Source organism: Trichoplusia ni, assembly GCF_003590095.1.
Source record: "Trichoplusia ni isolate ovarian cell line Hi5 chromosome 23 unlocalized genomic scaffold, tn1 tig00002085_group22, whole genome shotgun sequence".
In the NCBI taxonomy this organism is placed as follows: Eukaryota; Metazoa; Arthropoda; class Insecta; order Lepidoptera; family Noctuidae; genus Trichoplusia; species Trichoplusia ni.
The window spans coordinates 1-27,047 of NW_020799870.1; the positions used below are offsets into that span (position 1 = coordinate 1).

A 27,047-nucleotide genomic window follows, 5' to 3' on the forward strand; every position below is an offset into this window, starting at 1 on the left:
GACCATACATCCTGCCAGGTGGGACACCTGCCTCTTTTAACATTTTCCCACTGATGGGAAACCGGGGCACTTCCCATTTGTTGAACTGTTCTAAAAGATTTTCATCTCCTCTGTATTTTAAAACTTCCTGACATATTCAATTGCATCTTTTTGTTTAATTTTAGTATTCAAAACCAGCTTTTCATAAGGTCTGAAAATTACAAGATTAATTAAACAATATTCTAAATAAGCAATTGTTTACTTTATGTTTAAAGTTCAACTTACAGTAATGGTCTTGCTGCAACCTTGTCTACTCTGTGTTCTACCAAGAAGTAGGCTAGGTCCCTGTCATAGCTGGAAAACTTGAGCCTGCTGTGAAGCACAGTAACTTGATCCAGGTCTGTGAGCAGAGCTGCCAGGTAACTCATTGGGTGCAGGTTGAGGTGCTCAGCCCTCTTCATTACTCTTTCCAGTTCTTCTAGGTTTGGATTTGATGGTAATCCTGTTAACAAGATAAGTATTTTGAACCACAGTAAGCAAATGTTAATATTTATTGAATATGAAACTTAAAACAAAAGTGAATATTATTATAATTACCCATGTATTTTCCAACATCTACATCAATCATTGTCTTCAACAGACTTCCTGCATAGTTCCCTTGCAGCATTTTCTTCAGTTCACACCATATTCTTTCACCTGATATATTTTGCAGTCCTCCAACATTGTTCTTTATAACTTTGAGGATCTCCTCCTCATGGTTGTCTGGCTTGTCTGCTATCTTGCCATAGAACCGAAAATACCTCATAATCCTTAAATAATCTTCTTTGATTCTCTTGTCTGAATCACCAACAAATGCAATTCTTTCTTTTTTGTAAATCTTCATATCCAAAAAAGTAGTCATATACAGAGCCATCAAAACCTAAAATCAGTAGTGTTTGATTAATTTTATAAATATGGTAATACTTTATTACCAATTATTAAATCAAGAAACATTGCTAGATGGCAAATGATTCTAAGTTTTTAAACATAGAAACCAAAATAAGTGGCTGGTTCTTTGCCATAACTGAGAAAACTCACACTTTATAAAATGAGTCATGCATTGTATGATGAAATACATCAAAAGGAAATATCATTACCTAAGAACATGGAATTAATAGTAAGGTCCCTTCTATTAGCATCTAGTTTCCAATCTGTAGTGAAGATGACTTCAGCATGGCGGCCATCAGTGACTATATCCACCCTCAGAGTTGTCACTTCAAAGCTCTCTTTGTCATTAATCCTAGCTGTGATTGTTCCATGTTTCTCACCATTAGCATTGATCATTCTGATATTTTCAGTTGTAAACATGTCTTTCATCTCTTGTGGAGTTGCTGTGGTAGCAAAATCAAGGTCTTTAGGATTCAGTCCCATTAACAGATCCCTGCAACAGTATGAAACATTTTGGTGCTATATGTTAAAAAGAATGCTTATTTTTTTTGTGGGAAAATCTGAACTTACTAGGTTACGAAAATTTTAAGGCCTGTGGGATCTACAACATCAACTTAATAACGGAGGTACCATTTTGACTTTATTTTAAAAGAACTTAATACCCATGTAATGCATGCAATGATGTAACTAAGGAAAAAAAATGTCATAACTATCTGAGATCAGAAAGACTCAACAAGTTGGCCTAACTCAGTTATTACGGGTAGAATAAATACAAAATATTTAAGTATATAAAAAAACTACCTGACAGCACCTCCAGCGACTCGTATTTCATATTTATATTTATCAAACAAGCTTTTTAGCGCCGCAACTTCAGGTGTAAATATACTTTTGAATTCTTCTGATTCTAACTTAAGAACAACAGGATTCTCCCGGCTTTTAAGTTCCATATCTATTTTTGACCTTAATATGCGAAGATTAAATGTTTTACTCTTGGCATACGTCTGAAAGGAGAACCAATAAATTAAATGCGAACTAAACATTGGTATAGAAAATAGGTTATAAGTGTTAGAATGTGTGTAGTTACCCTTTGCTGAGAAATCACTTGCTTTAATATCCGTAAAGATGCAGCATACATAACGCTCAAACTAAGCACGATAATTTTAATGTGTTAAATAATCATTTCGCCAAACAACATAAGGGCTTTCCGATCGTGTTTCTTTGAATTCTCTGTCTACTTTCCGATCAGATTGACATTGACGTATAAAACATGTGTTTTTGACACACCATCTCTACAGATCACACAAAAATTCGAAGTTGCCAGTTGTATTAAGCGTATCAGATTTTACGTCCCATACTTTTGGATTTGATTTTCATGCACCCGATGGTTGTCCTACGCCAGGATCGTACTTCCTACATAATGCGTACAGTAAGTTTGGCGTTCTTTGCCACTCAGCTATAAGAGTAGTGAAACAACATTACGTTGAATATGGTTTTTGGAGCCATTTGTATTTACCTTTCTCTGATGAGACTGAAAAGCTTAAGGGATGGAGATAAATCCAACAATTTTAAGAAATAAACACCACAGCCTTTTTTGCCTGTTAGTTCTAATCAATGCAATACTTTTTGCCATAAAGCATTTATAAACTTGAATAGAAAGTAGAAAGCCATGACCTACTATATTATTATAGTAGACTTTTCTGTTCGTTTGGGCTCTTTGATTAGTTTAACTAAATAGGTTATGAATGATAAAAATACAAATGAGTACTATGAATTAAAAAAATATAAAATTAAATAATCAAAATTTCGGTGTTCACCCTTTATTGGATAAAATACAGTTCCATACGACTTATTCTAAAACTATATTTTTTTGTCATTTCCCACCCATTAAACTGCTCATTCCACTTGAGCCCTGCTGCAGTTGTCTCATCATATTGTGAAGGCCGGTCATACCGCCCATCTGTTGTAAGATGCGTGGATCCATCATCTTTGCCATTTGTTGGTTGAGTTTGACCATTTGAGTTTGGTTGACATTCTTTGCCATGTCACCACCCTTGAATAAACCCTTGATACCTCCCATCTTTTTAACAACTGCTGCAAACTTTGTGTACTGAGCAATGAGGTCTTTGACATCTCTCTCTGTGACACCGGCGCCCTGTGCCACTCGCGTAATCCTGGTGGGTTGCTTTGAGAATAGTTTCGCGCCATCGCGGTGGTCCAGTTCGCCTTCATTCATGGAGTCCATTATGGTCATAAGTCGTTTCAGTTTAGCCATTGATTCCTGCTCACTGCCTTTTGACATTAAATCCTGAGAAAACCCTGGAAATCATACCCTGCAAAAATGGTAAGTATTATTAATCTAGAAAAATAAATAAAAATACCAAATGCTTTGTATATATTGTACCATGATCTGTGAAAAGGGTCCCATTTTCATGATGTTTTGGAATTGTTCATACATGGCCCTCAATGTGAACTGTCCATGTTTTAGTTTTTCCAATAGCTCATCATTGTCATCAAGCTTAAGTTCGTTCACTTTGTCTAAAAGACCCTCAATGTCTCCCATGCCAAGAAGTTTGTTGATGAAAGGTTTAGTTTTAAAGGGTTCCAAGTCATCAATGTGTTCTCCGGTACCTATGAAGATAATAGGACTCTGTGTTGCAGCCACACTGGAAAACAGAAATAAATGATTAAATGCATAACTTTATTAAGAGTGACTAATATACATCTGTATAAATTATGTTTACAACTGTAAACACTGTGATTTTTTAGTTGTCTTACAAAAGCAGCCCAGTTCATGTATGCAATGACTAGAATACGTTCATGATAAAAAAATAGGTATTTTATGAGATTTTGAATAAATTTGAAATGCAATTTTTATTCAATATTATGATGCAATTCGTAGATTTAGAACAAAGCTCTGTTGCGAGCGCGGTCCGAGCCTTGTAGCAATGGTGAGGGGCGCGGGCGGCGGCGTTTTTATCATTTTTAACAGGATGTTTCATATTTCTCATGTTTCATTTTTCTTCGTAGGTACGTATTATCTTAGTGGAAGATAAAAAATAATAATAATCGCGCCTAGGGGTATTTTATGTCGGATACATGAACTGGGCTACTTTTGTAAGATGACTAAAAAATCACCATGTATATTAAAAATGGAGAACAAAACTTAGAAATTATGTTACTATATCTAGCTTCAGGCATTTTAAAGACTAATGAAAAACAGGTCAAATTAAAATAAAATATACTCACGCCGACAATGCACCACCACCCTTTGCATGACCATCCAACTTAGTGATGATGACAGAACCGATATCTACTTTGTCTTTAAAGGCTCTAGCTTGAGCTTCACAAGCCTGACCAATTGTTGCATCCATCACGAATATTATATTGTCTGGTTTCTGCAAATGTGATAAGCATTAATTTAAAACAAGAACATTCAAGCTCTCTTGATGCAGTGCAATAAAAGCGACGATTTTTTTTTAGATTCCTAGTTCCTGCCCCGGGCGATGGTGACCCACACTATGCCACTGGTAAAAGCTCTTGTTGTTGTTTCATTATTATGAGCACAATAATATTCAAGTATTTATAATTTGTAAAAATATCTTGAATCATTTGCTATAAAGCACATTGCAACTGCGTACATACACATGTTATTATTCTGCATGATGAGAAGTTCTAGTTACTCACAATAGCATTAGCAACAGCCAACATCTCCTCAAACAGTGACTCCTCCTGTTTGTGACGACCACTAGTGTCCACAATGATCATTTCAAATCCTTCTTTCTTGAACATCTCCACTCCAGTTGTTGCTATGACCACAGGGTCCACTTCTGTGTAACTGAAATCAATAGGTTTTCAACATTTCCTGCAACTGACAACTTAAATTTCTAATACACACTTTGGTAGACTTTTCTAATACATTTTTTTTATAATGATTATCAGTTAGTTGTGGTTTTTTTAAGGCTTGTTTAATATTTTTTAACTAGTACAAATATTTAAACTTTCACCTACCTACCATCTTAGCATAGACAAACTGATAAAAAAGTCTGTTTACAAAGTAAAAATTGAGTATTATGCAAGATAGCTTAACTCTGTATTTGGGAAAACAACAAACACATTTCATGCTAGACATGTTCAAAATTTACACAGACATAATATAGTTTACTATTCAAATTATTAAAAAATGTCAAACCAACCTTCCATAAAAAGGTATTCTGGCCTTGGTACAATTTTGTTTGACTTGGTCATAGGCACCAGCTCTGAAGGTGTCAGCACACACTAAACAGGACTTCCAGTTCTTCCTCAGGTAGTGGTATGCCAGCTTGGTACATGTGGTGGTCTTACCAGAGCCCTGGAGACCTACAAACATGATGATGTTGGGTTTGCCCTTTATGGGCTGATATGGTTTCACCCCTGGGTCTACCAGCTGAAACATCATTCATAACTTGTTGAGTATATTTTAATGTACACATAAAACCTTTCATGAATTCTGGTTTTAATCTATCTTTATTAACTTACCTTTACGAGTTCCTTGAACACAGCTGACTGAATCATCCGGCGTTTGTTAAGCCCGCCAGCCATCTCATCAAAATCAATGACTGCCCGGACATTTTCACGAAGGTTCTTTACCAGACGAATGTTTACATCAGCTTCCAACAAAGCAGCACATATTTGTTTGAGCATAGAATTTAATACCTGAAAGAAGATTCAAGAAATCATTCTCCTTGAAGGTACTTTTCGTACGACACTTCAACATCATTATCATAATTGTCTTTACTTACATCCTCATTGATAATTGTTGCCCTACTTAGCGACTGCAAAGCAGTCGTAATTTTACGACCTAAATCAGCTAATACCATCTTGGAAACCACAAAACGATGGCTTTAATTTACAAAATATTGCCAAATATGTTTGGCATCAGCTGTTGAAAAAAAAAGAATTGTTTTTAACGAAAATGGACACTGAGGGTATAACACATCCGACACATTTTAGGACTTCATCATTTTTAAGATAATTATAACTTCACGTTCTCACTTATCAATTGATTTATTAAAAATTCACACTCGTGAGTTCTTATTAGTCCATTGCACTAAAACGATAAATGACATGAGGCGTACACGACGAGCAGACACGTCAAATCAAAACGTTTAGTTATTTAAAAAATAATAATTTGGATCTCTTCGTCAATAAAAGTTTTGAACGATTGATCAACTAATTCTTGATATTACTTTTTGCAATCACCATAGCGTTGACTTTCGTATCAATGTTTAAATTTTTTGTAGCATTTCAAAACAACACAACAAAACGAAGTTTTAGTAAGACAATCGAGAGTACCAGTATTCCATTACAAAATGAAGAATTTTTGCTTGTCATTTTGATTGAAATATCAAAAATTTATTATTTTATCTATGCCTTAAATTCCGCTTTGTAATCATCAGAAGCAGTCATTGAACAGTTGAAGATTTTATTGGAAATATAGAATTTTAAATGGTAAACAATAACTTTTCGTGTTAACTAATTGTTTAATATGTGTATATTCATAATTGGGTGTCTTATTTTAACTATACACTACAAATTCTTTGTTAAAATCTCTTTCCAAAATAGGGTCAGAATCAATCTGGAGGTGGAAGCGGCGGAGACAAGAAAGATGACAAAGATAAGAAGAAGAAATACGAGCCTCCAATCCCTACTCGGGTGGGCAAGAAGAAGCGTAAAGCAAGGGACCTGATGCCGCATTAAAATTACCTCAAGTGACACCACACACAAGGTGTCGGCTCAAACTGCTGAAACTAGAAAGAATAAAGGATTATCTTCTCATGGAAGAAGAATTCATTCGCAATCAAGAAAGATTGAAGCCACAGGAGGAGAAAATTGAGGAAGAAAGGTCTAAGGTGAGTTCTGTCTGCAGGCTTACAAACAAATTGTTAATCTATGATGATGTCTGTGAAATTATCGTGCTTCAAATTTATAGCATCGTCATCAAACAATATGGTGTGGAATTAACAAAATAACCAAATTACATATCCAATAATTGTGCTATTGTGAAGTTATCTTGAAACTTAATAATGAATGCAGTTGTACATAAAAAAACTTAGCAAAAACGTTGTTTGTTAAACCTAGGTTGATGACCTTAGAGGAACCCCCATGTCTGTGGGCAACTTGGAGGAGATTATTGATGACAACCATGCTATAGTATCTACTTCAGTGGGCAGTGAACACTATGTCAGCATTCTGTCCTTTGTGGACAAGGATCAACTGGAGCCTGGATGCTCTGTTCTGTTGAATCATAAGGTATGCCACTAAATATTGTTTATTTACATAATAATGGTAATTGTTTTTGTTATATGTTTAAAACTGACAATCATCTTACTGTTGGTTGTAGCCTAGTGTTAATTATGAGGAAGAACATCTGAATTATTCCAAGCTGTGGGCTATTAAAGGTTACCTCAATTTGCTCTTCAAATGATCAAGAGTAGGCCTTGTCTTGCCTTAAAATCCCTGAGTCTAGGTTGTTATAATGTATGCTTTCTCTTTAGGTTCATGCTGTAGTAGGTGTTCTTGGTGATGACACAGATCCTATGGTGTCTGTCATGAAGCTTGAGAAGGCTCCTCAGGAGACCTATGCTGATATTGGAGGACTTGACACTCAGATACAGGAAATTAAGGTAGTTAACTATAATTTGTTCATGTACTTCTGTACCTTGTGTTATTTGTATTTATAAGTGAAAAATTATCAATCATTGTTGGAAAGCCATTTGAGGCAACAAAGAGTTTAAAACTTAACACAGAAATCAGTACAAAACCAAGTGTTCCATTGTTATGTTTTACCTTCTAGGAATCTGTGGAACTGCCACTAACTCACCCTGAGTATTATGAGGAGATGGGTATCAAGCCTCCTAAGGGTGTGATCCTTTATGGTCCTCCTGGCACTGGTAAGACCTTGCTTGCCAAAGCTGTGGCCAATCAGACCTCTGCCACTTTCCTGCGAGTAGTGGGCTCTGAACTCATCCAGAAGTACTTGGTTAGTATCAAAGATATTGTTAAACTTAAATATTTCGATTGAATTGAATTGAATACAAATATACTCTTAAAGTAATTAATCAGAATTCTAACACAACCTGTTTCTTTATTAATTTTTTAACAGGGAGATGGACCCAAGCTTGTTCGTGAATTGTTCAGAGTAGCAGAAGAACATGCACCTTCAATTGTTTTCATTGATGAAATTGATGCAGTAGGAACCAAACGGTAAAGTATAATAACCTTTGTAAAACATACAGTATTTTGTTTCTAAGATATTTAATACTAAACTTTGATTTTACAGTTATGATTCTAACTCTGGTGGTGAGAGGGAAATTCAGAGGACTATGTTGGAGTTACTTAATCAGCTTGATGGGTTTGATTCACGAGGTGATGTTAAAGTAAGTATTATTTAGGACATTGGTTAACTTTTTGTGAAATTACCATTGTTATTATATCTACCTATCATTTTTTATAGGTTATAATGGCGACAAACCGTATAGAAACATTGGATCCTGCTCTGATTCGTCCTGGTCGTATTGACAGAAAGATTGAATTTCCTCTGCCAGACGAGAAGACTAAGAGAAGGATTTTCACCATTCACACATCCAGAATGACCCTTGCTGATGATGTCAATCTGTCTGAACTTATTATGTCGAAAGATGATCTCTCTGGTGCCGACATTAAGGTATTAATTAATTTGCATCTAAACATAAATTTATATCAAAGATTTGAGATTGACAAAGTTTATTTCATGTGAGCAACATAACATGTAGAAATACTTTTTCTGCAACTGACTTTTTATTTTATAGGCTATCTGCACAGAAGCTGGTCTTATGGCGTTACGTGAGCGTCGTATGAAAGTTACTAATGAAGACTTCAAAAAGTCCAAGGAAAGTGTCTTATACCGCAAGAAGGAAGGCACTCCTGAAGGGCTTTATCTATAAACTGTTTTCCATAGATGTTTACTTTTTATTTTACATCGTCTTCAAATATTTTACGCGTAATAAATGTGTCGTATGATTAATAAATTTGTATTTTATTAAGGTGTTGTGATAACCCTATATTTGGCACATTTTATATTAAGCATTACTACATTGAGAGGCGGTAGACGCCGGTAAGTCTTGACGCCTTAGAGCAATAGTGCACTAGCGGCCAGGCCGCAGCGTCCAGGTCGCGGCGGCCAACGAGGTAGATACCTTACATACCTTAGTATGAAATCGCTACAATGCACGCGCACCTGGCCGCGCGCGGCCGGCGGCTACACTGAGCCGCAGCGGCCAGCGAGATCCAAGCGACGGATCTGCGGCCCGTGTTTGGTCACTGGTCGCTACGGCCAATGAGATCAATTGCATTGTAGTGATATAACCAGTGTGGGCGCACTAGTCGCAGTGGCCGCACATATTGTATAACTACAGCGTGTTTTGAGATTATTGTGATTGAAATGCACAAATGTATGAGCAACTGACGATCATGGCCGAGGTTTTGGCCTCGTGGCAAATCGCAACGTCTCCGGCCAGGCCGCGCGACTCTGCCGCGCGGCCTGGCCGCTAGTGCGCTATTGCTCTTAAGTTGAAGGTCAAAGGCGGCGCGCGCGGTGCCCCTCCGTTGGTGGAAGGTAGACTGACTTTTATTTCAAATTGCGGCTTTAGCAGGCAGGGAGGTGTGGTTTTAGGTTTGAGTCTGGCCTCTCCGTCCTTCCCAGGGCGGAAAAGTCCATGAGGATTTCTCGGTTTAAAAAAATTATACTGCTTTGCAACCAACACTTAAATTCTTACAGTAAGGAAGTCAATAAAATGTGAGCACTAACTACATTTATGAGGGTATATGTCGAGGCGTTAGTTATTAATGATTATTAATATTTCAATTAATGTTAAAAATATTTTTAAAACGCAGTCATGTCGATTACAATTAAAACAAGAAAAACTTTTAAGCCAAACGAATAACGTGCTTTAATATCTATATATCTATACTAATATATAAAGCTGAAGAGTTTGTTTGTTTGTTTGTTTGAACGCGCTAATCTCAGGAACTACTGGTTCGAATTGAAAAATTCTTTTTGTGTTGAATAGACCATTAATCGAGGAAGGCTTTAGGCTATAAACCATCACGCTGCGACTAATAGGAGCGAAGATACAATGGAAAATGTGAAAAAAATAGGGCAGGTATAAATCATAACTTATATCTTCTACCCACGGCTGCACGGGGACGAAGTCGCGGGCAACAGCTAGTTAAAAATAAAAACCTTATTCAAATTGTCCTACCCACAGTCATCCCTACTAATATCATTAATGCGAAAGTAGTTTGTCTGTTACGCTTTCACGTCAAAACCACTGAACCGATTTTAATGAAATTTGGTACAGATATAGAGTTGACCTTGAAAAAGAACATAGGATAGTTTTTATCCCGGACTTTTGAAGAGTTCTCTTGGAATCGCGATATAACCGACATCGACGCGGGCGAAAAGCTAGTAGTATATATTTTAGGGGTTGACCTTTTCAGTGCTACAGGTACATACTGTACTTATTAACAAAAAATAGCCTGTCAAGTAGAAGTTTTTATTTCAATTCGTTTACGATTTTCATTTTCAATCATTTTTTTTTGTCATATTTAGAAGTTTCAAAGAGCCTGCATAAACCCACCAATCCGTTCAATAGTATGTTTATGGCCAACAGCAACCGAAAAACCTTGGCGTCAATTACGAAATAAAAAAACACGCTGGAGGTGTAAACCTTCTTCGAAACCGATGAAAATGAGTTAATTTTTTTTTATTTATTTACAAACACTCCATTACGTATACACATCTGGATTCATAGAGACCACGCCTTTTTTGCAAATAAAGTAAAACACTAAAAACGACTGCGACATCTTACCAAGTTGTTACAGCTTCTCAAGTTTTTTTTAATGACCAACTCGATAGTACAGATAGTCAAGTCAAAATCGATTCTTGAACATCGACTTTAACATTGACATTTATATGAGTCATTTTTAGTCTCATCACTGCTTTAGAAATAAAATAGGTATACGACGCGTAAAACGTCTGCGAAAAAGCTTTGTTTTTTATTGTAATCGTAAGTGGGCCAACCTGCGTCAAATAATAAGTAGTTGTAATCAAAATGTTTGTGGTTCAAAGGATTGTTGAATGAGTGACACCGGCAGTGAATCTGAAATAGAGGAGGCGACTGAGCACACGGCACTCATGGACGGCCACATAGCTGAAGCGCGCCCTGATCGGGAGATAGCCGAGCGAATAGCCAGGAAACGAAAGACAAAGTCCGATAACCAGCAGTCATATGGCGTAAGTTTATCCACACTTACTCAGTGTTCCAACTTTAAAACAGTAGCAAGCAATGTAGTCTACAAAAGTATGACTAAACGTCCAACACCCACTATCTAATCTGTTTATAAGTAATGTATTTACATATTATATGCAGTAGTACAGGCTACAACAAACTAAGTTTTACAATAGCTTTTCCTGACTGTTTTCTTTCTTAATGGTAATTTGTTTGCATACCTTCCATTTCCTCTACTTAACTTTCATAACAATTTGATTGTAGAACTTATTTTAACTTGAAAATTAAATGCCATAAAAAAACGGTATTATTGAGGAATAGACTGCCTTATTAGAGACCAAGTTGTCTCTTTGAGGTTTAGTTATTATTTTTATTGGATTGCTTATGAATCAACACATTAATATTTTCCTTGACAAGGATGACAAGTTATAACTTAAGAACAGATATTTGATAATATATTTACTTCAATAAGCATTAGCTTTTTATGTGCTAATCAATTCAAAATAAATATAGACTATATAATCAATGATACCATTGTTTGGTACCAAGATAAATGATTTATTTTGACTCTGATCAAGTAAAATAATAAATGTGTATTACAAGACATACATGTGTGGGGACTTGACTATTTTGTAACTTGAACATTTTAAGATGTAGATATTTTGCATCTTGAAGGTTTTGAGACTTGGGTCATAAGAAATTGAACTTTTTGCTACCATATGTTATTTTGATATTATCACATTTTATGAAAAACTGTCTAACCTAACCTGAACCTAATTATTATTTTGGTGCTTGGTATTTTATTTACATGGAGATATTTTGATCTGTTAAGAGTGTGGAGCGGACTGAAGGTGGCGCTTCTGGAGCGGCTGGCACGTCAGCATCAAACCCGCCTCCACCACAGCCTCCTGCCGATGCTCAGATAGAAGAGTTGGAGCTCAAATATGGCGCCCGCCATGTCATTAAACTCTTCGTGCCTGTTACTCTGTGCATGCTCGTCGTTGTCGCCACTATTTCATCCATTAATTTTTACTCAGTTAAGGATGTATATTTGTGAGTACCGAATACTGAAACTGTTCTGAAAGACACTATTCTTAACCAATCGAAATAAATGTTATATTTACTAAATCCTTGGTTCCAGAGCTTATACACCATTTCATGAAGAAAGTCCATATGCAGTAACAAAAGTATGGAATGCCCTTGCCAACTCAATGATCCTGCTGAGTGTGATTGCCCTCATGACTGTGCTGCTCATTGTGCTCTACAAGAAGAGGTGCTACAAGATCATCCACGGCTGGCTCATTCTCTCCTCACTCATGCTACTGTTTCTGTTCTCATATCTGTATATTGAGTAAGTATTTAAGTTGCTGTGACAATTAATTAAAAATTGTTTAAAACAAAACCAATTAAAATTCCACCGTCTACCTTTTTATGTTACAATGTTTCTCTAGTTACAGTCCTTCATTATTTATGAATTTGTCTTTTTCTTTTTTGACAGAGAAGCATTAAGAGCATACAACATACCTATGGATTACATTACACTGGTGTTTGTAATGTGGAACTTTGGTGGTATGGGAATGATAGTGATCCACTGGAAGGGTCCCCTGAGGCTGCAGCAAGCATACCTGATCTTCATAGCGGCGTTAATGGCGCTCGTATTCATCAAGTACTTGCCTGAGTGGACCACTTGGGCTGTTCTAGCTGTTATATCAATATGGGGTAATAATATCATACAAGCATTGCATGAACAATGTCTTTTAAGTACACATTCTGATTCTGTAAATATGAATTATTTATGTATTTGTTTTTTTCAGACCTGATAGCCGTATTGACACCAAAGGGACCACTAAGAATACTGGTGGAGACTGCACAAGAACGAAATGAACCAATATTCCCTGCACTTATTTATTCCTGTGAGTATTCACTGATGATAAGGCTATACAAAACTCGTTTAAACATTGCTAAATTCTGCAAAAGTATTTCTCTTGAGGCATTTTTAAATGAAATGAAAATAAAAGCATTGAGACCAGCATTTCAAATATAATAATCTACCGCTTTTAAATTTATAATCATTTACTTTGCCGGTATTATGAACTATAAAGTGAAATGGGTAGTATATGTGTTGTTTTGTTTGCAGCGACGGTGATGTACTGCCTGGCGGCCACGACGCCGCCGCCGCCAGGTGAGCCGCGCGCGCGGGAGCTGCGCCCTCTACACCCGCACGGTCCGTTCTCCCCACTCCTATCCCCCACGCTAGGGAGACCCCAACGAGTGGAACACTGAACCCTATGCCTGATTTTTTAGGCTTTTCATTGAAATATAGTGAAAGTGATTTAATTCCAGTGTCTTTGTATAAAAAATGATTACTCAGTGTCCATCCCATTGGTTCTTAACTCCCTGGTACTATAACTATTCTTCGTATCCAATAACTATTTCCAAAGCTTAGTTTTCTTACTTCTTTATTTAATATCCGACGATCCAATTAATGTTTTATTTTTACAAATACTTAACACATGCAAATATTAATTTCATTTTCTGCTCGTAAAAGGATGACGAAATTCAAGTAATATACAGCATGTTCAGCATAGTCACGAATGACAATGGGTACCCAGAAATTGCATGCAATAATATACATTTTTCGAGACCATATTCAGTCATGACCATGATGTACAAAAATAAGCAAATATTTGTATGTGTGACATAGGCAGGGGCACGGCGGACGAGAGGCGTGCGGCGCGCGAGTCGGGCGGCGCGGGCGACGCGGCCGGCTTCGACGCGGCGTGGCAGGCGCGCGCGCAGCAGCAGCGCCGCCTGCGCGTCGACAGCAGCCAGCCGCCGCGCTACACCACGCGCCTCGAGCGCAGCCCCGCGCCCGCGCAGCAGCCCGCGCTCGACGACGAGGAGAGTGAGTCGCACACACCTACACCTTACTTACCTAGCCTAGCCCTACATATGAAGATGTAAGAAAGCTCTAGCTTACATATTTATGGTACTCTCCGGTTTACGACAAGAATCGGACAACACGTCAAACTTCTCATTGCACCGACTTCGGCTAATCTCGACTCTAACATCTCATGATCATTGCGAATATTGTCATTTTTTAAAACTGCAACATTTCGCCGATAGTTTTTAAATTCAATTAGGTAATAGTCCAGGATCCGTGGACCATTTTTGCACTTGGTTACTAGTCAGCTTAATTTCCGTGAGTAGCGTCGTTGTTATTAGACGCACTAGAATTTTCTGTACGAAACTCGATTATGGTAGCTAACAGAGGTAGAAGGAATAAAACCACACATTTTGTGGGTCAAACACAATGCCCCGGAAACCCTTGACTTGATAATATGGACCCATGGACCCTAGACTAGACAGTAGATGCAAATTAATAAACAATACTTGAATAACCACGAATATGAAGAACCTAACATACATAAAGAGTGGAAGGTAGCAGAAAGTATCAAGTGGTGCGCATAATAAATGATTGTGAACATTGTTGGTTTAACTATTCTTAGTATACTTATAATACATTGACGCTAAAGTGAACTGAGTAATATAGGCGGAGTAGATTGGTGTGTGTGGGTATATAAGAGTGGGTGAGGAAGGTTGGTTAGATTAGGGTGGCGGGGGCTGGCGCAGCCCCCGTGACCCTGAGCCCGGGGCCGGCAGACGCGGGCGGGGCGGGAGGGGCGGGCGGCGCGGCGCGCGGGGCGGGCGGGCGCGGCCGCGCGCGCTGATCCCGCCGCCGCCGCCGGACCACGCGCCTCAGTGAGTGCACCACGTCTCAATGTCACTACTTCAACACTCCTCATCATTCAGTTATTACGTTTTGTACTGTTGGCGTTTTTTTTTTATTTTTTTATGAACCATTTCCTACCTACCTGTATCCATTATTTTAAAGTTTACGTTTCGATACTAATAAGCAGAATAACTCTTCATAATCATTTTGTTATCAAAAGAAAGTTCATCAATTTAGCGTTATAAGTTCTATTCCGAAATTAATATACTCTGTAATAAAAAGCTAGGTTTTATTCGGACCCAACACCTATTCTCAGTGGCGTAGCTAGGGTGACCGTGGCCCGGCGCGGATTCACACTTTGGCGCCTTTGGAACGTCGGAATTTCACATGATAATTTGCCGCCTTTTCTGAATTTTGCCGCCCTCCTGATAGTGGGTAGCCTCCCCTAGCTACGCCACTGCCAAATCTTTGTTTTAGTAGATACATTTTTCCCTAGCATGCATTTTTGTTATTAATAGATTTATTTTGTACTTCACATTTGACATTACATACTTTTTCTAATAAATGTGATTATTAATAGCATGTAATTCTGTAATTTTATGTTGCATATTTTAATACATTTTATCTTAGGTATCCTTGATGTACTTGTAAGTATGTAATACATTCGATAACAGAATGTCTAAATGAGGTAAAAACATGTTAAGAGTACGATAGTAAATTGATGACAATCCTTATTTCAAACAGTTCAACCCTTTCCTTTCCTGCTGTGTATGCGACTGTTGCTGTATCGGTGTCACACAACACAAAATAAATGTATATTTTATGAGTTACCCACACGAGGCGCCGTGCTTAAAGTTAACTGACTGTAGTGGTGTAATTCTCTCCTGTTTTGTTCAAGCTCATGTTACTTAATAGGATATTTGTTGAATGCTGAATTATGAATAAGTCAATGTTTTGTGGACGCATGCGTATAATTACTACATAACTAAGATGAATAATAGATTTGATTGACTGTCATGTTGTACAGTTTACTTGTATTTTTTAAGTTTTATTCATTATTGATGTCTACTTAGCCTAAACTTATGCAAAGATTGCGTATTGATTAGCGATTCATTATAGCCGACTGGTGCTTATACTAATTATACATTCGTTCAATTTTTGATTTGATTACATACTTCTAACATGTTTAGTCGACACATCCATACATGTTGCATGCACGTATTTTGTAGTACTTTCAAATTTATGCATAATCGCTACGCTTAGTACATAAACCAAACAGACTGATTATCTGTAACCATCTATACCATGATTCAATGTGGAACTGCCACTGGCTTGGCATGACCTGTCGTTCTATCTTGTACCTGATGTTGCACATTTACTGGAGAGTACTGTAGATTTGGTTTATAAATATACTGTCAAGTGCAAGAATGTCTCCCGTTAATAGTTTTCGTGTTTGCCTGGCAGAGGGCGTCAAACTCGGTTTGGGCGACTTCATATTCTACAGCGTGCTGGTCGGCAAGGCCAGCTCTTACGGAGACTGGAACACAACACTCGCGTGTTTTGTAGCTATACTAATTGTGAGTACACTGTATTCATTGTTTTTGGGTAAAATGGAACACAAAGGGTCAAAAGCACACTGTTGCCTGTCCGTCTGTACGTCATGAACTCTGATAGCTGAAGCTCATTAACAGTTGAATGTTTCACAGATAATCTATAAACAATTACTTTAGATAAGGATTTAGCTTAAGCAAAGTTTTAACGACCACTGACTAGTTTTGTTTAGAAAGTCGTTTTTCTTTGCAATGTGTGTTCGCAAGCCTCAGTATCGCGAGTCTGACTCGCACTTGACCGATTTTTTATATTTTACATGTAATAATGCATTATTTTATTTTACAGGGACTGTGCCTAACATTGTTACTGCTAGCGATACTCAAGAAGGCGCTACCCGCATTGCCTATCTCCATAACGTTCGGTTTAATATTCTACTTCGCAACAAGATGCGTCGTCAAGCCGTTTGCGGACGCGCTCGCTGCAGAACAAGTGTTTATTTAGCCACCGCCTAACTTGCTCACGTATTTAGATAGACAAGACTTATTCATTTAACATAAACAGATGTATAGTGAAATTAAAACATACTGTTACGATTAATCTCACTTACAATGATTATAATCAAACGTTTTTACAGAGTAACAGTAGGGCTCAGATGCCAAAATTATTATGTAATTGTTCCGAAGTGTACGGAGTCCGAGTGGTGGCGTTCAGAATGAAAGTAAAGTGTAGATATTACGAGATGGCGCGGAAAGTGAATTGAATATTTAATGCAATAATTGAATTAGACACCAATAGTGTTAATATTTTCAATGTACATAGTAATATTTATTGAAAATAAAAAGTATTATGAATAGGATATGTAACACTTCTTGTAATTCTCCTTTATCTTCATAAAATATTTTCTAATTGGTGTTACTTGGCTTGTTAAAATATACAATGTTTAGCTGGAAAGTCTCTTAGACCAAAATGGAAGTCTTCTGAAACCTATAATATATGTAAGTGTGTTAGCATCTGTTGCGAACGTTTTAGATAGTTAACATGTAACATTCCATTAATTAAGTTATGTGTTATGTACTTTGCATCATGTTAATAATCATTATTATGCTCTCTTGCAATTGCCACCGTATGTAAAGAGCCATAACTTTTGTTGTGATCTTTGTTAAACAACTATTAATGTAAACATATTATTCATAATATTTTCGTCGACAAAGTAAAGTAAAATAAAATTGAAAATGGTTTTTTTTTGTTTTCTAACATTATGATGATGGTAGATGATTTATTCGTTGGAAACTTTCCCTAATACTGAGTAAAGCGGCATTTGGAAGATAAAATAAATACGATCAGTGAATGGATAGGAGTGCACTGAATAATTATAAACGTCTTTTTGTGTAAGAGGGGTACTAATACACAGGCAGGATGTACATAATTATGCATATAACGCCGCGGCATTCGGTGCTATGATTTATGCTCATACCGTCCACCCGAGACAGGGCAACAAAAAAATGAAGAACAAATAATTTGTGTTTGAAAGAATAAAGGCCAATGATATAGTGAAATAACCATCAAATATTAAAATGTTTTAATATATAAATGTACATGTAATAAAAATATACTTTATTGCTTACACGTCAAATATTGCTCAGTTTTATTTGTAAAAATTGGATGCAACAACGATTTAGTGTACTTTGTAACTTTTCTATGCCTAAAACATACTTTAAAATATATCCTAGAAAAAATAAGACACCGGAAACATTCAAATTTGTAGTTCACTTAATTTTTCACATCTTTAACATTCGTGCATAAAAATAATGTTTATGTGAAGTAATAAATATATTTGTCTATCATAAATATCGACATGGCAGGAGATTTATGTTGGATCGATGTAAATAAGTATAATTCTTAATATTGCACTAACTGGTGACTGGTAACTAACAAATATAAGTAACAATTAACGGCACAATGTGTAACGAGTGAGGTCATAAGGTACATTTTTCCACTAAAACAATTGTTTCTAAACACAATAAAATATATTCATACCTATATAGCTCAATGCATGTAAAAAGAGCTTTGGCGGTCTTACGGGTACAATGCGTGAAATAGGAATAAATATAACGATCGGCGTCGTGTGATTTTACTGTCCAGTAGAGCTCTTTTTACTTGTGTTGAAATATACTGGTTACAAAATAATAAATATGCTTTCAACATCCTTAGTTTCGGACAAATAAATATTAGATATATTAAAAAAAGATTGGTCCAACACGATAAATTTTAACAATTTCAACAAACTCTCATAATCATGAAATAAATAGATGGATTCCAATGATATTCGTAAATAGGAATGCTTAATTTAACTACAAAGATTTTACATACTAAAATTATATTGGTGCGCTATAAAATGTAAAACTACCCCTAGGGTTCGATTTTTATAACAAAGACAAAGTAGCTGCACACTGCTAAAAAGGAATTATAATGGAATGACATTGGAGGGGTAAAATATTCTAAAACAATAATACCACTAATCACAAGCAAATAAATGCAGTCTGCAGATCTTTAAAAAAAATCAATATAAAAACAATGGGTTTTCTTTTTCCTTCATAATTTGTTCCTTCAAAGAGATCTTCAAACTACTAAATTAACCACAACCATATCTTATACTTACTGATTGGGTACCGGGATCTCAGTGGGACCACCCTTTTTAATCACTCTCAGGGATTCCTTGGTAGGCTTGATGGTGTCGGACGGGATTTCCTCATTTATTGGTTTGGGTTTATTTTCAACTGGTTTAGGGGCTTCTGATTTCACCTTAGTTGCTTCCTTTTTCGGTTCTTTTGGTGGCGCTTTCTGGGGAGGGGCCGTAGGTTTCTCAGTTGGTTTAGCAGTCGTAGTTTTTACTTCGGGTTTAGGAGTGGACGGCTTGGGTTGGCTTTGAACTGGCTTAACTTTAGCGGGTTCTGCTTTCGCGGGAGGCGGAGTTGGTTTGGGCGGTGGTGGAGCTGGAGGAGCTGCTTTTTCTACCGGTTTGGCAGGTTCGACAGGCTTAGGCTGTTGGGCTGGTTTGGGTGAACTTGCGGCGGGTTTTGTGACTTTAGGTGCCTCCTTTTTCTCTTCCACTTTTGGCTTTACTTGTTCAACAGGCCTGGGTGCTTTGGGTTGTTCTTTAGGTTTAGTTTCCACAGGTTTTTGTTCTTTAGGTTTTTCTTGTTTTGGTTTAGTTTCAACTGGTTTTTCTTGTTTCGGTTTGGATTCAACCTTGGGTTTTTCTTCTACTTTAGGCTTAGGCTGGGTTTTGGGTTGCTCAACCTTACGTGTTTCTTCAGCTTTCGGTTTTGGTGGTTGGTCAACAGGCTTGGCTTTTAGTGGCTTAGATTCAACTTTAGGAGCGGTTTTCGTAGTTTCGAATGCTTTCTTTAAAAGTGGTGGAACTGGAACTGTTCCAAGGAAGTCTTGTAAATGTGGACAGCCTGTGTACAGTTTGTCATTGTAAACAATAGCGTCACTAATATGTCCTAAAGTGCCGTCGGTATTGTAGTATCCTGCTACAATGTTTCCATTCCAGTCTATTTGGAGTAAACCAGCCATGCCTGGACTAAACGCTGCCAGGCTTTTGAAATGTCCAATCTGCAAAGTAGGAATAAGTTATAAAGTATATTATTTATAATATGAACCTACCATCATGATTTAAATAAAATTGTAGGTAAATGTAGTAGATGAGTAGTAATTTTATCCTCTGTTGTATTTTATTTTGAAATAAAATAAAATATACTAACGTAATACACTATTTCTTCGAAAATTATGTGTGGATACAGCTTGTTGAGTTGTTCGAAGGGAATTTCTATGAGTCGATGTAAGCGGGCAACGAATTTCCTGACGGCGGGAGTGGCGCTCAGCGACCGCAGGAGGATCGGGTGCCCTTCATCGTACACCATGTACAGCCCCACGAGGACGCCCGAGCCGTCGGGAAGCACGCGCACGTTGTCCGGTACACCTGCTCACAATATTGTTATTAATCTTCAGAACTCAAACTCAATGCGTCTCTGTAAATATGACGCAATGAACACTAATGTTCATTCGACATCTGTGCAAATAAAACTACTGCTTTTTCGAGCATACTTATTCGTATCATAACATTAGTACTTTGCCGTTGACTGAGGTAGTCATGTCTTTTTTCGCCATCCTTTTATTTACAACTATTTTTTACACACAATGTTCCGCTCAAAGTATTTACGTGAGTGACGTCAACATTAGAATAGAGCCAGGATCAAAAACATGCCTCTACGAAACCGGAAAAGCAGGACAAATGATGGAAGTGTACTTCCAGGTACTCGATGGACAACACGGCGACTTAGATATATCCTTTCAAGTCATCGACCCAAACAACGTAACAATCGTTTCGCATTACAAGAGTCCAGAAAACTCCATCATAATGGACCTAATAGTTGGCGGAGACTACTCATTCTGCTTGGACAACACATACAGTTTGATGAATTCTAAACTCGTCTTTATATATATCCTTTTAGAAGATAAGATTCCAGAGCACGACGGTGAGGCGGAGGTGACGACTGTGGACGCCAATGGAGAGGAACAGGGGGAAGAGCTGGAGTGGGAAGGAGTCGATGAACATGGGGAAAAGTATTTCTTGAAAGTGGCGAACATAGCGGACTCGCTGTCGCTGACATTGTCCCACGTGGTAAAGTCGCGGCGCCTGCTAGACATATACGCGGCCACTAAGTCGCGCGACAGTTACATGGCCTTCGAAGACACCTTTATCGTCGACGCGTGGTCAGCTTTCCAAATAACTCTAGTGCTGATAGTAGGAATGATCCAAGTTTATATGATTAAGAAACTTTTTGTGTGTCCTAATACTGGTTATAAAAGTGTTTACTAAATGATTTTTATATGAAGTGAATAATGTATATTACTAAATAGAAATAGCAATAAATGAAAATAATTCAATTACCTGGTAATCCATCAACGAAAACTTCAGATTGCCCTTTTTTTGGGCCCGCAATATAGTACTTCATAATTCTGAAGCGAGAAGTCTCGGTGAAAACCACGAAATCGTTGTTAGGAGACAAAACTACACCATTCGGAAACCATAGATCGTCGAGCAGTACTTTGCTGGTGTTCTTAGCTGCATCATAATAGAACAATCTAAAAAATAAACATTTTTTAAAATATTTGGCTGTGTATATCTTTAAGATGTTTTTAAAATACATGAAATGTTAATTATGAGAAATTTGAATAAAGGACATGAATATAATATTAATATGTATAATCCCACCTTCCTGACGGGTCGGCAAACAAGCTGAGTACACCATCCTTCAGATGGAAGTCACTGGTAGAGTCAGTCCAGTAGAAGTCTCCATTCTTTCCCAGTGCCAAGGAGTTAAACAGTTTTGGTGTGCGTTTCTCAATCTCTGCAGTTGGAGACACTAGCAACTGTTTCTTGTCAGTCTTCAGATCTACCTTCCAGATACCATGGTACGCATCAGCTACATACATGAACTTGCCAGCTTCATCAATCTGAAAACCTAGGGGTCTTCCACAGATATGTTCATGTACTAACCCAGCTAAAAGAAATAAAATAATTGAAAAACAACCTTCCTTTCTTATCCTCATACACAAAGCACATGTAGGAACTTAATTAATAAAAAAAAAACAGAGAAATTAATTAATTATTTGTAAATAGGGATATGAGAAATAATATGGGTTATTGAATTTACTTTATGCCTGTAGTTTTCATACTAGATTATGCAATAAGAATCACAGCTATTTTACAAACGTAATAATAAAAGACTCACTGCATGGCTGTCCTATCTTAGTTACAAAAGTAACATGGCCTCCAGGGGATATCTTCACAATTTCTCCAGTAGCAAGACTTGTGTACAGTTCACCATTTGACACTTGGAAGGCTTCCGGTCCCAAAAACTTGCCTTTGAATGACCTTTCTGCATTATTTAAGGCACTATTTGGAGCCAGAGGGCCAACCCTTGGTTGTAAGGGGGTTAATCTAGAAAAATTAATCATTTTAAATTGTACATAGGTACAGTTAAGAAGTTAAAGTTTACTTTGTGACAGTTCTAACAGATCATTGTAATACACATATTATTATATTTAAGTTACTTACTCAATGCTGGTGAATTTTGTGTATGGTGGTAAATTAGGGATAAGTACAATGGCAGTAACAAATATCACAAAATATAAAGATAACTTTAAAGTTGTCTTTATTATTTTTTTTTATAAAATTAAATATAAACCCCATTTTGCACTCCGGACTTCTGAAAAGATAAACTTTGAGATAACAAGGTATAACATTAAAAGTCAATGAGTTACAACAATATTGATTGATTGATTATACTAATGTGGCCACTTAGTAACATTTGCCTGCTTAAGTAACATAGATAAGAACTTTATTAATACATTTTGTTATCTAAATGCTAAAGCTTTGTAAAAAATATTGTTATCACAGCAAAGGATTTTACTAAGAAAGTAATGTTTTTCTTTAAGATAGTATGTCTATGAAGATAATTTTCATAATCATTTTTTTTTTTTATTTGCCAGTAAAATTGTATCATACATCTCCTTATTTGCTAACAATTAACAATAGTAGTTAACAATTTAAAAATAAAGGAAATTTTGCTTGCGGTCTCCACACTAGGTCGGGCCTGTCTCGAGGAGACCTTGGAATCTCACAATTACAGCTATTTCTTTGGAATTCCGGTTCGATACGTAATGATTAAGTTATTTAAATTCTAAACAGGAAGTAAAAATTCAGAAAAATAAAAAGCTAACGTAAAATGAAAATAAACAAGGATATCCAACCACTGGTAAGAAAATTATAAGGAATTTTAAATATGTATCCATGCAATGTGTATGTGTATCTGAGGATGTAAATGTATGTGTGTGTATGAGTAAGGATATGTTTTGTGTTGTGTGTGTGGGAGTGTGTGTTGTGCAGTTGTGTGTGTGTGTGTGTGTGTTTATAGGTGCGTGTATGTGGGTGTGATATTATGCTAGCACTCTAACAAATAATTCGGATTCGGAATAGGATTGGGTAAGTAACCATTTCCGAACTAATTGTTTTAATTGATTAATTCTACACCGTTTAATGTCACGTATTTTAGCTACTTTATTATATATAAATTGAAGCATAAATTCTTGCATATGCCGGGCGAAACTAGTTTTTACTTTAACTGTTGGACATCTGAAAACTCGTCGTTTGATTAATTGTGGATATACTGAAGACTGAAGAATAATTTTATGGCTTTTTAAGACTATTTTAAGGATGTAAAGCTGGCGGACGTTTAGCACAGACGCTTCATGGTATAAACTAACAGTAGGATATTCGAACGGTTTTTTATACATGACTTTTAGTACAGAGCGTTGGGCACGTTCTATTTGTATCATGGATGTGGTGCCCACTCCACCCCAAACAGTAATACAGTAACAGATAACTGATTCACATAACGAAACATACACGAGGTGTAGGATTTTTTTGTTGGCCGAATTACGCAACTGCTTCATTATGTGAACCAGCCCTCTGACACGCCTAGATACCAGGTCAATATGGGGTTTAAATGAAAGTCGCTGGTCAATTATAACTCCTAGATACTTCAGACATTTCACGTTTTTAATATCATCGCAGGAACAGGTATCTAGGTTACAATTTGAAGAATGGATTTTAAGTTTGGAACTATTGTTTGATGCAGATGCAAGCGTTTTGTGAAAACAGATGTAGTTAGTTTTTTTTAATATTCAACGAGAGCAGATTCAAGTCCAGCCAAATTTTAATGTTAGATAAACTTCTTTGCGCAGTTTCGTATACTGAAGTCCATGTTTTATTTCGGAAAATTACCACTGTATCATCTGCATAACAAATGACTTCTGCATTTTGGTTAAGTACACAGTGAATGTCATTCATATAGATAATGAACAGAGTCGGGCCAAGGACACTACCCTGTGGGACTCCGAATTCTACATGTTTTTGATTACTGACGTAATCCTCCACCTTTACACTTTGTCGTCTGTCTGTCAGGTAGGTCTCAAACCATTTTAGTGGCAAACCCCTTATACCTATCGTCTCTAGCTTTTTTAGTAGTATGGGTATGGCAACGGTATCAAATGCTTTTGCCAGATCCAGGAATACACCTATACACTTTTCATTATTGTCCAGGTGGGATGTTACAAGATTGGTAAGTAGACTAACTGCATCTTCGGTGGATTTGCCTAGCCTGAAGCCAAACTGTTTATGGGACAATAGCTTATTAATTTCAAGATAGGAGGTAAGACGTTTGTTTATAATCTTTTCAAGGATTTTGGAAAATATTCCCAGTAGTGATATTGGTCTATAGTTCGCAGGGTCTTGTTTCGAACCATTTTTATATATTGGTGTAACCAGAGCTTCTTTCCATTTGTCAGGGAATGTTCCCGTACTTATACTAAGATTAAAAATATGGGTTAAGGGGTTTATTATTTCACTTCTAATTTCTTTAATAAGTTTTGGTGTAAAGCCATCAATCCCTGGGGCGCTGTCAATTTTAAGATTTAAGATTACTTTATTTACTTCTATAGCGTCAGTAGGGTGCAAGAAGAAGTTAATGCTCGCTGGCTCACCGAGTTTTAATTTGGGAATTAATGATGCCTGCGTTTCTTTAATTTCAGAAAGAATATTGCAGGCCAGATCTTTACCGATAGAGGAGAAGTATTTATTGCAGCTGTTAATTGCATCTTGTTCGGTGGGCTTTGATTTTAGAAGATCTAAAGCGTTATTTTTATTGTTTGGGTTTTCACTGATATTTTTAATGGTTTTCCATAACTCTTTGGTATTGTGAGCACTGTCTTCAAGTTTTTGACTGTCGTAGTTAGCTTTTAGAGTATGTACAAGATTGGTGAAAAAGTTTCTGTATCGGGTGTAAATAAGTTTCTTGGTTTGGTCATTCGGATGTTTCCTTAAATCCAGATGAAGTTTATCTCGATGATTCATACATCTGATAAGTCCAGGTGTAATCCACGGCTTACAAATATATTTAGAGCGGCTAATTTTCTTCACAACGGTGTGTTTTTTAACTGCAGTGTTTAATATTGTGTAAAATTCATTAACAGCCACGTTTACATCTGGTGCAGCCTCTACCCCACTCCAGTCACAATTTTTAAGTTCTTCTAGTAAATCGGGTATATTTGTTTTATTGACAGTGCGGTGTTGACTTTTTTTACGCGACGGTGTATGCATATTATAACCCATCATTACCATGCAATGATCCGTGATGTCAGTATCGCACACAAGACCCATAATTGACTGATTTCTGGATTTAAGGAATATATGATCCAGGCAAGAGCCTAGTCTGGTTGGTTTGGAGATGACCGGTTTCAATCCATGTTCACACATAAGGCACGTATATTCAGAACAAGTGGTGTCCGACGTGGATAAAATATTTATGTTTATATCTCCGGTAACTATGATTGTTGGGTATCTGTTTACTGAGGTAAGTACTTTATCAAGAGAAGTGAAGAAGTTATCCAGTTGTTTGTACGAAGGAGAGCGATAGATGGCGATTAGCGATATATGGTTGGATAATTCTATTAATAGTGATTCAGCGTCCAGGATTGCAGGCTCTGAAACAGTTGCATTCCAACAGTCTTTGATGTAAGTAACGACACCACCACACTGGTTGAGGTTATTCTGCGTAGAGTATGAGGTATAACCCTGGATCTGGCCAATAACTGGGCTACTCGCTAGCCAGCATTCGGTTAAAACGATGACATCATATGCGATGTTGAGACGTTTAAGTGCAATGCAAAAGGTGTTGAAGTTGTGCTGTATACTGCGAATGTTAAAAGTCAACATCTTAAGGCTATAATTGGAAGTCAAAACTTTCCGGCAGTTTTCAATTCTATCTAATTCCTGACACTCTATTTCAATACTATTGTCTATTTGATTACATAGTAAATGAGTCATCTAAATTTTTTTTAATAATAGAGAGAGTTTATTATATCTGATATTAATTTTTGTGTCAGGAACTTGGTAAATAATAAAAGTGATTATAGTTTTAGACTTTATAGCCTTAAGGAAAAAATTAAATGAGTAACAGTTATTCAGTAAGAACGACCAATCATCCTTTGATAATAATTTATCATTGATGCCAGCATCTTTATAGGTATGTGTTATAGTGTGTGTGTTAGTGTGTGTGTTAGTGTGTGTGTGTACAAACGGGACGTGTAAGTCGAGTGCTTTTGGTGAATAAGTGAATGGTAAATACAGGAAAACAAAACAATTGTCATAAATGAGTCTACAAAAACAAAAACATAAAAAGATTTAAAACAGCAAATTTATACTAGACCGCAGAGGCTTCCGCAGTTTGAGGGGGGCCGACTTTTTCATCCAGATCAATCGGTGTCCGGATGGGGATAGATGCTTGCTTCTCCGCTTTGCGTACGTAAATAGTTCCGTTTCGTACCCAGCAGAAGCGAAACTTATAAATCTCTGCTCGCAACCGTACTTCACGAAATAAAGTCCTGTTAGTCTTTGTCAGTCGTTCGTTAATGTATATCTT

General features: G+C 36.9%; 6 protein-coding genes across 7 annotated transcripts; 3 read left to right on the forward strand and 3 right to left on the reverse strand.

Moving 5' to 3' along the window:
* Positions 1 to 4: 4 nt before the first annotated feature.
* On the reverse strand, positions 5 to 2,063 carry LOC113506704 (CCA tRNA nucleotidyltransferase 1, mitochondrial-like; the record flags this gene model as incomplete). The annotated part of the gene is given in 8 exon segments (XM_026889537.1): positions 5 to 129; positions 132 to 190; positions 265 to 481; positions 577 to 850; positions 852 to 898; positions 1,116 to 1,399; positions 1,708 to 1,907; positions 1,991 to 2,063. Coding segments are annotated over 8 exon segments (1,257 nt in total), but the record flags the coding sequence as incomplete, so codon positions are not given.
* A 630-nt stretch (positions 2,064 to 2,693) lies between these two features.
* On the reverse strand, positions 2,694 to 6,007 carry LOC113506701 (signal recognition particle 54 kDa protein-like). The gene is given in 8 exon segments (XM_026889534.1): positions 2,694 to 3,226; positions 3,228 to 3,236; positions 3,308 to 3,569; positions 4,153 to 4,301; positions 4,591 to 4,741; positions 5,100 to 5,329; positions 5,422 to 5,598; positions 5,685 to 6,007. Coding segments are annotated over 8 exon segments (1,506 nt in total). The 5' UTR covers positions 5,763 to 6,007; the 3' UTR covers positions 2,694 to 2,776.
* A 279-nt stretch (positions 6,008 to 6,286) lies between these two features.
* Positions 6,287 to 8,951, forward strand: LOC113506702 (26S proteasome regulatory subunit 4-like). Its single transcript, XM_026889536.1, is given in 10 exon segments — positions 6,287 to 6,393; positions 6,508 to 6,616; positions 6,619 to 6,794; positions 7,024 to 7,194; positions 7,440 to 7,568; positions 7,739 to 7,924; positions 8,048 to 8,148; positions 8,225 to 8,321; positions 8,399 to 8,608; positions 8,733 to 8,951. Coding segments are annotated over 10 exon segments (1,317 nt in total). The 5' UTR covers positions 6,287 to 6,390; the 3' UTR covers positions 8,868 to 8,951.
* A 1,954-nt stretch (positions 8,952 to 10,905) lies between these two features.
* Positions 10,906 to 17,734, forward strand: LOC113506695 (presenilin homolog). 2 transcript variants are annotated; one of them, XM_026889526.1, is made up of 9 exons: positions 10,906 to 11,218; positions 12,046 to 12,266; positions 12,355 to 12,564; positions 12,712 to 12,932; positions 13,028 to 13,126; positions 13,351 to 13,437; positions 13,918 to 14,118; positions 16,411 to 16,523; positions 16,843 to 17,734. In XM_026889526.1, the coding sequence occupies exons 1-9, from the start codon at positions 11,063 to 11,065 to the stop codon at positions 16,996 to 16,998; spliced, it is 1,464 nt and encodes a 487-aa protein (XP_026745327.1). In that variant the 5' UTR covers positions 10,906 to 11,062; the 3' UTR covers positions 16,999 to 17,734. The 2 variants fall into 2 exon arrangements, with proteins under 2 accessions (XP_026745327.1, XP_026745329.1); XM_026889528.1 differs by having other exon boundaries at positions 13,351 to 13,395.
* A 325-nt stretch (positions 17,735 to 18,059) lies between these two features.
* Positions 18,060 to 24,021, reverse strand: LOC113506698 (adipocyte plasma membrane-associated protein-like). The gene is made up of 7 exons (XM_026889531.1): positions 24,009 to 24,021; positions 22,625 to 22,730; positions 22,299 to 22,507; positions 21,779 to 22,067; positions 21,455 to 21,648; positions 20,265 to 20,482; positions 18,060 to 20,115 (listed from the first exon to the last, which is right to left on the reverse strand). Exons 1-7 carry the CDS (start codon positions 24,019 to 24,021, stop codon positions 19,153 to 19,155), a joined length of 1,992 nt encoding a protein of 663 aa, XP_026745332.1. The 3' UTR covers positions 18,060 to 19,152.
* On the forward strand, positions 20,536 to 21,442 carry LOC113506696 (transmembrane emp24 domain-containing protein 5-like). Its single transcript, XM_026889529.1, has one exon. It carries the CDS (start codon positions 20,654 to 20,656, stop codon positions 21,380 to 21,382), a length of 729 nt encoding a protein of 242 aa, XP_026745330.1. The 5' UTR covers positions 20,536 to 20,653; the 3' UTR covers positions 21,383 to 21,442.
* Positions 24,022 to 27,047: the final 3,026 nt, after the last annotated feature.

Coding starts and splice junctions, on each gene's coding strand:
- LOC113506698 (XM_026889531.1), bottom strand. Junction 22,068..22,298: donor TAAGATAGGACAGCCATGCA/GTGAGTCTTTTA, acceptor TATTTCTTTTAG/CTGGGTTAGTACATGAACAT. Junction 20,116..20,264: donor TCGAAGAAATAGTGTATTAC/GTTAGTATATTT, acceptor CCTACTTTGCAG/ATTGGACATTTCAAAAGCCT.
- LOC113506696 (XM_026889529.1), top strand. CDS start 20,654: ATGTCTTTTTTCGCCATCCTTTTATTTACAACTATTTTTTACACACAA.
- LOC113506695 (XM_026889526.1), top strand. CDS start 11,063: ATGAGTGACACCGGCAGTGAATCTGAAATAGAGGAGGCGACTGAGCAC. Junction 13,127..13,350: donor CCCTGCACTTATTTATTCCT/GTGAGTATTCAC, acceptor TTTTGTTTGCAG/CGACGGTGATGTACTGCCTG. Junction 13,438..13,917: donor GCGCCCTCTACACCCGCACG/GTCCGTTCTCCC, acceptor TGTGTGACATAG/GCAGGGGCACGGCGGACGAG.